This window comes from Nicotiana tomentosiformis, chromosome 10 (genome assembly GCF_000390325.3).
Source record: "Nicotiana tomentosiformis chromosome 10, ASM39032v3, whole genome shotgun sequence".
Taxonomy (NCBI): Eukaryota; Viridiplantae; Streptophyta; class Magnoliopsida; order Solanales; family Solanaceae; genus Nicotiana; species Nicotiana tomentosiformis.
Genome location: NC_090821.1, coordinates 75,328,966 through 75,340,278, shown reverse-complemented (window position 1 = coordinate 75,340,278; position 11,313 = coordinate 75,328,966). Strand labels below are relative to the sequence as shown.

The 11,313-nt window shown below is 32.1% G+C and overlaps 1 protein-coding gene across 2 annotated transcripts; it reads right to left on the bottom strand.

The window, feature by feature from the left end:
* Window positions 1-298: 298 nt before the first annotated feature.
* On the bottom strand, window positions 299-9,325 carry LOC104091085 (uncharacterized). Of its 2 annotated transcripts, none has more exons than XM_009596341.4 (6): window positions 8,577-9,325; window positions 7,179-7,390; window positions 2,334-2,628; window positions 2,116-2,201; window positions 1,942-2,033; window positions 299-688 (listed from the first exon to the last, which is right to left on the bottom strand). In XM_009596341.4, exons 1-6 carry the CDS (start codon window positions 8,886-8,888, stop codon window positions 456-458), a joined length of 1,230 nt encoding a protein of 409 aa, XP_009594636.1. In that variant the 5' UTR covers window positions 8,889-9,325; the 3' UTR covers window positions 299-455. The 2 variants fall into 2 exon arrangements, with proteins under 2 accessions (XP_009594636.1, XP_009594637.1); XM_009596342.4 differs by having other exon boundaries at window positions 2,334-2,625; window positions 8,577-9,256.
* Between the last annotated feature and the right edge of the window lie 1,988 nt (window positions 9,326-11,313).

The window sequence follows — 11,313 nt, the reverse complement described above, 5'->3', positions numbered from 1 at the left end:
AAATCTGCTAGATGCTAATATAAATAACACACCTACAAATTCGGGACAGTAAAAAACAGCCTGCTTACTATAAGGTGAAAACGAGGAGCACTTTAGTGCCAGCTTAATATTCTTGTTTTTCTTTCACTGTCTTTTGACCTCTGCATAGGCATTTTTACTCATCTTCTCATCTGTTACCGATCTTTTGTTCATAACTTCTCTCAAACTTTAGCTCAGTTTGTTTCTTTACTATTTTCCGCTCCTCTCCAATCAGTATTCAGCCCTTGCCTGGGGGCTGCTTATCCATTTACTATTTCTTTTCTTTTTTTTTTCTTTTTTTTATATTTCTCTTGGCCTCATAATATAGATACCAGGATCATAACTTAAGATTAGAGTGAGTCCTCACAAAATCAACAGCTGCACAGATTGGTTCTCTGGGCTTTGCTTACACACAGGCTGAGGAGACACTCTAGTTTTCACCTTTGGCAGAAGAAACTGAAATCTGGGTGATTGACCTGAAGCAGCGTTAGCCAGTTTTCAGCAGCCTGCAAGAGTAAGCTCATTAACTGTCTTCCAGATCCTCCATTTGGGGTCCAAAGTGAGGCTTTAAACTTGTATGAAGCAAGGCCAAAAGCAGGCAATGGAATCTTAGGGACCGGATCCGTATCACTCGGACATGTTACCGCCGCAGGATGAGCACTTTGACTTCCTGCACAAAGTCCATGTGCAATTTCAACAACTTACTCGCAACATAACAAATTTAGTTAAATGCCAAAAGTAACCCACAATAGGCTATGTAACATACTCTTAATAGTTAATACATACTTCACCAGATAGAACAATTTCAGCCTAAATTATTAGTGACCTACCCATTTTAGGGAATAATGCCTACACACACCTCATGTTATGTTTACCATTTCGAGGTCCATAGTATTTGTCCACACATCATAAAGTAGGAGGAAGAAGTAGGCAGACGAAGGAATAAAAGAAGTGAAACATGGGAGGGGAAAAGAAAGGAAACAAACAAGAGATATTTTAAGTTCCTGTGCTCTCACCCTCCCAACTCTTCTCCCTTTCATGACCATAAAGGGAGAGCAGATTTTATTTTTAATGCCAATGTAAACATTTTTACAGTCATGACTAATTTGTTCACCAGGATGCACATGAATAACAAAACCTAAATTCAAGAAGAGATTGACTTTCTAACATTCTAGAAAAGAGTTAATGAATTAAGGTGGACATCTTTTTCATGACTAACTTTTTTTAACATATTAACGCCCCGGTTCTTTCCCGGACGACATGCGAAAATCAACCGAAGAGAAAGTTGACAATTTGGAGGAAATCAATTTCAGGTTGCGTAAGTCATTCAAACAGTCTTGTTCTAACCTCACTTTTAATGATACCAAATTACCAATGGGAACTTCCAATTTCTTGCCATTCTATTCCTTTCAGACTATATACTTCAAGATACACAACACAGTGCTTAAAAGAATATTATATTCTTATTCTTAATAAAAGATTTTGAGACAAACGAAAATCTCCAATCCACTTCATTTCAACGAGACCGAAATAAATTTAAAAAAAGGAAGAGGAGACTTCGCTACAAAACTTTCACATGGATTGTGTTTTTCTTTTATGTAGCTATTTTGGGAGCTTCTTAATCCTTATTACCGGGTCAAATGAGTAAAATATATTGATTGTGATGAATCTAAGAAGTTGATACAGTCAATCATTCTTTGTTTGACAGTGAATAATGTCTTTTCTTTTTTTTCTCAACAAGATTAAGGAAACATATGAATATCACATACTAATACAGATGAAAATACATAGACAAACATCAAAAAACACCACATTACATTATGAAAAGAATACACACAGAGATATAGATGGGTTTAGAAGAAGCAGTAGTTGTAATATCCAACAGAAAAACAAAAGCAATCTAGGGTAGAAACTGTCAGATACCTGTCATGGGTGTATGAAGAGAATGAAAGGTCAGAAAACAAGCGTCCAAAGCTTTTAAAGTTGGTCCAGTAGGTATCCGGTAAATTGGATACCTGCAAGAGAGACATCAGCATTGCAATTCAAGATACAAAAAAGTATAAACTCATATGATATGCGCAAAGAAAAACAAAATACCAGGCTACAGAGATCCAACTGGAAGGAAGGAGATCAATACTTCTCAGTGTTTTTAATTCCGGAAAACGTTGAGCAAGATCAGATATCTACAGAACAAAAAACATAAAAGAAAATATGAGATACGATAAAGAAGCAAGAAGGGTAACTTATACATTACTCCCCATAGATGAAAGACACAAAAAGAGGACTACTTTGAGGAAGAGGGAGGAAACACCAACCTTATCTGCCAAAGGTTCACGACCATAAGGCTGACCATGCTCAAGATATTCAAACAACAAGGCACCCTGAGAAGACCCAGATTCACCCTCATCGCTTGAAAATCCTTCTTGGAAGGTAGCATTCCTGTCTCTTAATGATAACCGGTCAATACTAAGGGAGCTTTCACTTGTTTGGCTATGATACATCCGCTGCTCCCTTGTATAATTCAAACGTCTCTCATGTTCAGAGTCACTGCTTCCATCACTACTAGAATCCCGGAAATAGTCACTATCACTTTCCTCACCTGGTCGCCTACTGTGTAAGAAAATGCAAGTCAATATCATAGTTTCTTAAAGCTACTCATACAAAATCTAAACAACTTCAATTCAAGATTCAGGGAGAAGATGAGGGGGTAGTAAAGAGACACAATGATGCACATTTACAACATAAACACACTCATAATACACACTTTCAAGCTATACCCCACCTGTCCACCCATGTACAAGCTAAGGAGCGCATTGAAATCAACAATGTCTCAGGAAAGAGCAGAATGGTATCAATGATACATCAAAAAGATGCATGCAGAAGAAAGAATGGCAAATTGAAAATTCCACAGCCTTTGACGAAATATTCTGCTCCTATTTTGGAAAGCAGAAAAAACACATCGTGAATAGGGAAAGGCAGGTTTAAGGAGGGAGAGAGAGAGAGAACATGGCAAAGTACAACTGAGGAGCCCGGTTCAGTGCTGACCAATAAAAATAGATGGAATAGCAATGAGCTACTTGCCTGAATGACTAGGACATCCATTTCATAGACTCTGATAATGCAAATATTTCTTTTACTGAACACGTTTCTAATATTCACTTTATGGTAGTTCGGAATATACGATATCAGTTCTTCATTCAACTGCTTGAATGAGCAACTAGGGACATATCCACATCCTAAACTCCCATTTCTAAATCAAATTCTAGTCAAAAACTCCCTATTATTAAAATAAAAAATAAAAAATAAAAACTGGGGAAAAAGCTCCGTATTATTCTACTCACTTTTGGTGTAAAAATGAAATTCCTTATTGTATAAAAAGTTGGACAGATTTTCAAGAGGCCTAACACAGTTGGAATTTCTTTTGTATAGTTACACCATCTTGCCATGATTTTTAACAAAAGACCTTATTTATCAAAACTAGCTTTAGTGTACGTGCGTTGCACGTGAATTTTACATCTGTCAATAAAAGTATATAGAATATAGAATATAGATTTAAAAAGAATTATGAATATAAACTTGAACTCATAATTAGGATTAAACAAGATTAGGAAAATTTAATCTTTAACTTAATTCTCTGACTAAAATAAAATAATAACTAAATTGCTTTCAACTAGTGTAAACCGTGTTCATAAGCTAAATATATTCAGTAGTATTTTTCTATAATTTATAAATGTTTATTAACCTTGCTTGATGATCTAATAACTATGGAGGGAATTACAAATGTCATAATGCACTTCAAAGTATCTATAACTAACATTTACATTTTTAAGTTCCTTTATTATATTTATATTTACGTTAACTTCTCTTCAAATATATACATCATAAAGTGTCTTAGCAAGAAAATCATTGTTATTTGGTAAACCCTTAATTTAAATAATAATTGACTTCTTAAAACAAATTTAAAGCGACAATGATGTTCTACGTTCATATATAGAAGGAAAGGGGTTCAAATATTATTTAAAGGAAATAATTTTAGTTCAAATAAGGAAATAATTAATAAGTACTAAAATTTTAGTTGATTTCAAAGTACTATATTTTAGGAAAATAATTAAATGACTATTCATAAATATTATGGAACTAATTAAATAATTAATCCTACATATTAGAAAATTAATTAAATGACTATTTTGTCTAGTGCGAACTCTATTTTTAAAGAGGTAAAAAAGATGAACGACATTTCGCTAAGGGTCTTCGTGCTTTTAATATAGTATAGATATAGATATAGATATAGATATAGATATGCATATATATGATATTAGTAGTGAGTTAAAGAAAAAACAGTAAACATCTAGATAGTCCCTTCTAGCCCTTTGAATTACAAATCCATCTTTATCATAATCATTTTATAGTTTGATGGACCAATAACTGGGGGAGAGGACATTTTGTGACAAGTTAGATATTGATTTTAAAAGAATTAATTTTAGTGTACGTGCATTGCACGTGTATAGTGCGTCAATTAATAAATATATTTATACGTAAGAAGAACAAATTATTAAAAAATAGCAATTTATATCAAAATTTAAATATTTGCTTAAGGAAATCATTTGTAAAAGATGATTAAAATTTTAATTAATCTTAAATTTTATATATTAAGACTTATGACATGGTTCAAATAATACATATTCGATAATAAAATTAATTTTAAAATACTAAATAAGTAAATATTAAGAACATTAACACATGAATAATTATAGTTTTGAAACAATTTAATAAAATATAATTTAAACAAACCAAGAAATATTCTATGAAAAGGAAAATAAAGGATCAAAACTGATCTTGCACGATAAAAATTTTCTTGTACGATATAGGCACAAAAAATGTACACGAAAATTATAAAATATTTTTTGTCCTTGTTTGAAAATAAACTTACCTTTTACTTTTTATATTCTCTTCTTTTTTCTTAATATATTTTATCCTTGTTTAGTTGATTTCGAACTCCTAGGTATTAGGTAATAATTAAAATTTTACTTGATTTTAAAGTCCTAAATATTAAAAAAGTAACTTAAATTACATATTTGTCCAATGTGAAATTAATTTTTAAAGGGTAAAAATGACGAACGACATTTAGCTAAGGGCCTTCGTGCTTTTAATATAGTATAGATAAAAGGAAAACAACAACCATTAAAAAGAAAAACTGACAACAAATAATAGATGTGTCGAAGTGAAGATCCGTCATTTCATTAGGCACTAGGCAAATCAATTCACATTTCACTAATAGTACCATGAATTGGTTAACATATAAAACTTAGATGGGATAGAGCAAACAAATTGCATGAAATAAGATGAGATAAAGGGAAGAAAAGCAACCGAGCACGAAAGTTCAAAATGTTGGGTAAGTACAAAAGTTTATTCAATGTAATTACCCAGCATTTACTTAGTGCTAGTTTATTTTAAAAGAAGAGCACCCAAGGGTGTGGCGTTGAAAATCACGAGGTCTAACGTTCAAATTCCAGCAGAGACTAAAACACTAGGTGATTTCTTCTCATTTGTCGAAACCTTGGTAGATAGAATTACCCAGTACCTATGGTGGTGAGAGGTAGCAGGTACTCCGTGGAATTAATCAAGGTGCGCGCAAGTTGGCCTGGACACCATGGTTATCCAGGAAAAAAATTTACTCCCTCCGTTTTAATTTATATGTCTTGCTTTCCTTTTTAGTTTGTTTCAAAAAGAACGTCTTTTTCTATATTTAATAACTCTTTAACTCCAAGAATCCACATGGCATTTTTGGTACATTACACACATTTTTAGTTTAAGACCACAAGATTTAAAGTATTCTTTACTTTTCTTAAACTTCGTGCGCGGTCAAACTAAGACACAAATTGAAACGGAGAGAGTAGAATAAGAATTTTTTTCATAATGTAAAGTTTTATTAATAAAAAGTACCAAGATGGTGCATAAGACTTGCATCAACAGCAGCTTCAAAAGAAGAAGTTTGCTTCTTATCAAAAAAGAAACAAAAGCATGTTGAAGTTGTATATTGTTCAAGAAGGAACTACAAGTATGGTAATAATAAGTTCATTTTAGAAGGTGAATATTAGGTTGAGAAGGGATCAAAACCTATGAAAAAGAATTCACCAAGTAAAATCAACAATTTTATACTCATTCATGCCTAAATCGTTATGCAGGCATACTTCTAGATAAATTTACTCAGGGCACTATTTGTAGGACAACGAAGGACTATAACGGGAGTGGGACAAAAAATTTCTTTCTAAAAAAATAATAATTGACTTGAAAGAAACTAAAATCAGGAATGCAGAAGTTCCTTCACTGTTTCACATGTCAATGAGATGGTAAAGGTTTTACTTCCATCTATATACACTAAGGTGAGAGTTGAACGTGTTCTTTGGACTCCTCAATTAGTGAAGTGCAATAGGTTTTGCACCTATCCACAAACACTAAGTTAGATAGTAACAATAAGGTTTAGGAGCAGCTGTAGCTGATCAGACAGCTCTTACAGAAGCAGAAGCTTACAGGTCCAAAGAAATGTGCAACAATGTTAAGAGGCCATCTAAAAAAGAAGACTGAAGGACTTGGTTAAAGAGCCACATCTCAGAATCGGGTACCAATTTGGATTATAGCAATCACCCACAAATCCACCCAAAAGCTCATTCGGTAATTTTATGACCATTGCAAAGCGGAATGAACTTTTTGCCATCCACTTTTTTATTGAAAAGATGCAGATAGAACTATTTCTCTTATCAATATTGGGTTTAAGTTTTTCTCACAAAACATGCTTCAGTAACAACAATGAGGAAAGTGAAAGACACAAATAATATATCCAAAGCTTTTCCCTAGCTGAGTCCTGATAATCTGACCGAGAGTATTAGACACAATTTTGCATTAGTGTCATAACTATTGTGTACCAGCACTTCATGTAAAAACAAATAATCATTACTTACAAAGCCTAAATATACGCAATAATAATTGTGGAACTGATATAAGCATCAAGGAGTACACGGAAAACCAGAGAAATACAAAACAAGCATCTTCAGTGGGGTATTGAGAGCATCAATTGATGCGGCCAGCAATTTGACTGGGCCATGAGTAACAAAAGCTAAGTTTAGGCTAAATGTGGAAGGAGAAACCATGCAAATATATACCTTGTTTTTGTTGAAGCCTTTGTCGAGTCACCATACAACTGAATACCTGACAAATAGGGCACATAGTACTGAACTACGCTATCACCTTCATTCAACACCAATGGAACTCCAGCTCCATATGCACTCCATTCTCTAAAAGACTCCCATAAGTCACCAAGCACAAAGTATGGCTGAAACTCCACATCACACGTCCTCCAATCCCTCATAGTTGTCTGTTACAAACACAACCATTTGTCGCTCAAAACCTATATTCTTAACAACAAAAATAATAAAACTTTCAACCATACCCTACTAACAACAGCTAATTATCAATCATATCCAGTAAAAGATAAAAATGTATATCTATACAACCATTTTTCAATCAAAACCTATAATATTAACAACAAACAACTCAATTTTCAACCATACCAATAAAAAACAGTTAAATTGTTAGTCATACCCGGTAAAAAATTAGAAATTTATATCAATACAACCATTTTTCAATCAAAATCTATAATCTTAACAACGAACAACAGTTAAACTTTCATTCAAACCCAATAACAGCAGTTAAAGATTATATATTTAAACTAAAACAACCATTTTCAATCAAACCTAAAATCTTAGCAACAAACAGAAGTTAAATTGTCAACCATACCCAGTAAATGATTTAAAATTTAAACTAATACAACCATTTTCAATCAAACCTATAATCTTAGCAACAAATAGAAGTTAAGTTTTCAACCATACCCAATAGACAACAGTTAAATTTTCAACCATACCCAGTAAAAGATTATAACTTTAAACTAATACAACCTTTACAATCAAAACCTATAATCTTACCAACAAACCACAGTTAAACTTTCATTTAAACCCAATAAACAACAATACTTTCAATCAAACCCAATAAACAACAGTTAAGTTCAATCATACCCAGTAAAAAGATTACAACATTAAACTAATGCAACCATATTCGGTCAAACCTATAATCTTAAAAACAAACAACAGTTATATTCTCCGTGAAAATACCAACTAAAGTATTATTCCCTCAATCCTAATTTGATGCACCTTGACTTTGCACACAGTTTAAGAAAGAAAAGAATACTTTTGAAACTGAAACTTGTGATCTAAAACAAGCTATACATTTTTGTAAACTGGAAAGTTTAGAGTTAAATTATTTCTAAACTTAAAAAGGAATTATTTTGTTTCGGACAAACTAAAGAGGAGTGCGGGAGTACAATTTTATACTAATCCAATCGTTTAAACACTTGAATAACCCATACAAACACAAAAAATTTCAACCAAAACACATATCAAAAACCGACAAACAATAGTTAAACCTTCAATCAAAACCCCATAAAAGAGTTTTAAAAAAGATTAATTAAACAGTTGATAAGATAAAAAGGCATAATTTATTAAAACCTTAGATAGATATTGAGCAGGTACTGAAGGAGAAACAGATTTCAAAAACCGCTGAAGATTACAAAGCGGCGGGGGCAGAACATCCGTCGGCGGCACGGCGGAGACCTGATCCTCCGGCGACTCATCGGCGGCAACTTTCATTTTCGGCTTCGTCGGGGAATGAATAACGGGGACATCACTCTTAGCTCGCCGGAGATTATCCTCACTACCGGTAGAAAAACTCCGATTAACATTCCGGCGAAACTTCCCCGCACTATAAAACCGATCTTCGCCGTTAAAACTCCGATTAAACTGTAATCCACTCCCCATCATATCTCTTTATATCAAAATCCCTAAAAATTATAAAAACTTTTAAATTTATCAATTTTTTTCTCCTTCGTGTAAATAACTGTGAAGATATATTCTGATTTATATATGAATTATATAAAGGGCTAATTGATTCTCGTAGAAATGAATCAAATTAGCCACAAAATAAAATTTTCTTTTTTGTGTGTGAATTCGACGAATTGAAGTTATTTATGAAGAAGTTGAATAAACCCTAGCAATGTTGACTCAGATCAAATTATTCAGGAGGTGTTCGTAAGATATAGTAAAATAATTTATCAGAATGGTATCTGGGTGTGTATAAAGAGCGAAAAAATTTCAGTTGAAAACGGAGGAGAGAGAGAGAGAGAGAGAGAGAGAGAGAGAGAGAGGTGTGAGAATAAAATTTGTATGGGCAAGAGAAAGTGGGAATTAAGTGGGAAGAAGAAAACAAGGTCATTTTGAATCTTTGTTTTAGTTTTTTTATTTATTTGCTAGTTTGTTATTTTTACCAATGTTTTAAGTAGTGGACTACTATTTTTCCTAGCAAAAAAAGGCACCATTTTTTCCTTAATTTTAAGCAGTCATGACCAAAAGAAAATATTAAACAGTAGGGTACTACTATTTTCTAGCTTAATTTAAGTAGAACTATGTTTTGAAGAAAAGTGATTTTTATCGAATAAATTCGTGAGTTATATATTATTTTATTATAAATATTTACATATTTATCGTGTGCAAAACTTCTATTGATATTACTATATTATAATTCTTTGGTCTGGATTGGGATTATATATTTTAGGTTTGGAGATATTTAAAATTTATTCATCTAATTAAAGTATAATTGTTTAAACAAAATATAAAACAAAGCATAGTAATTAGTTCACTTTCCAAGAGTTTAGCAATTAAGTTGACTGCAAATTCCCCGTTATTATGAACTTTTATAATATTAACTCTGTTTTCTTTGTATCTATTGCGTATCATGTTAAAAATGCTATAATTGGATATAGATTGATGTTGTAAACTATTTCTGCACTCTCATTTTCATTGTTTAGAGTTTGGTAGATTGTTGAAAATGTTAAAATCTTTCCAAATACTTTAACAACAAAATCATGGACCAGATTGGAAAATAAATTTTTTACTAAATCTTGTAAAGTATAATGGAAAACGAGGCAATAATTAAAATAAACTTTTAAGAGGCATCCTGTACTTTTCCATTTGCACCCCACAAATAAAAGCATACAGCACACCACACGCAAGAGTTTTGGAACTTTGGAACTGAGGTTTGTTTTTTGTTTTTTTTAAAATATTTGTCTAATTAGGAGGATCTATAATGTTTTTACAATTTTTTTCTAGCGTGACTCGAACTCACGACCTAACGATCGTAGGTGGAACTAATTTTATGTAGAAAATAATATGGACTATTAAGGGTTTATGAGCAATCGATATATATTTTTAAATTAATGAATATAAGATAATCGATTTCCTATATATATATATATATATATATATATATATATATATATATATATATATATATATATATTTATCACTTAATTATTATTATTATTATTATTATTATTATAAAATGTTAATGTTAAATTATTTGGTTCAGTACAGATAAGGGAGGTATACAAATATATTTTTTTCCATTTTTAGTAGAAGTTTTGGCGAGCCCTATGAAAAGTATCGCCTTTGGTACGAGTGCTTAGTTAGGTTCCAATTAGGGCTGCTTGTTGGGCGGATTGAGCGTTTAATTACTCTTAACGGTTTGGCTTAACGGTTATCGATTTTTAAATGTATTAATCCGCTAGCCACCCGATAAGATATCGGGCAGATTGGTATCGGTTTAGCTCTTATCGGACAGTTATTGGGCGGTTTATCGGCCTAATTCAATTTATATTGCGTGTATTAATTATTTGCTGACCACCTAACATACAAATTCAGAATAGAAAATTATACATTGAGTCCAGACATACATGTCTTTTAACGCCTACATAAGAATGATGTAGTGTTATGTGTTGTAGAGTGAAAAATAAATGTGGCACAATACTGTTGTTCTTCTATTAAACATAGACAACATGCATTAGTTTTAAAAAACAAAAGCAGAGGTGAACCATAGACATCAACTTAAACAATCTTGTTGTAGGGTGGGAGAATAAGCTAAGCTAAGCCAAGCCTAGGATCTTCTGATGCATAGTACGTAAGGATTCTGATTATTTAGGAATTAGGCGTTAGAACTTAGAGATAGAGTACTGGAAGAAGTGGAAGGGTTTTTGATCTTTAATATATATATATATATATATATATATATATATATATATATATATATTCTTAACGGATTATCCGTTAAGAAAATTGAATAATCCGACTCCAAACCGATAAGCCGTTAATAAAAAAAAATTCTATCTGTTCCCCGTCCGTTAAACCGTTAAAC

Excerpts from the sequence above, each read along its gene's own strand:
- LOC104091085 (XM_009596341.4), bottom strand. The coding sequence starts at position 8,888 with ATGATGGGGAGTGGATTACAGTTTAATCGGAGTTTTAACGGCGAAGAT. Across the intron at positions 7,391-8,576 it reads CTGCTCAATATCTATCTAAG|ACAACTATGAGGGATTGGAG; the intron begins GTTTTAATAAAT and ends TGTTTGTAACAG. Across the intron at positions 2,629-7,178 it reads AAGGCTTCAACAAAAACAAG|TAGGCGACCAGGTGAGGAAA; the intron begins GTATATATTTGC and ends TTTCTTACACAG.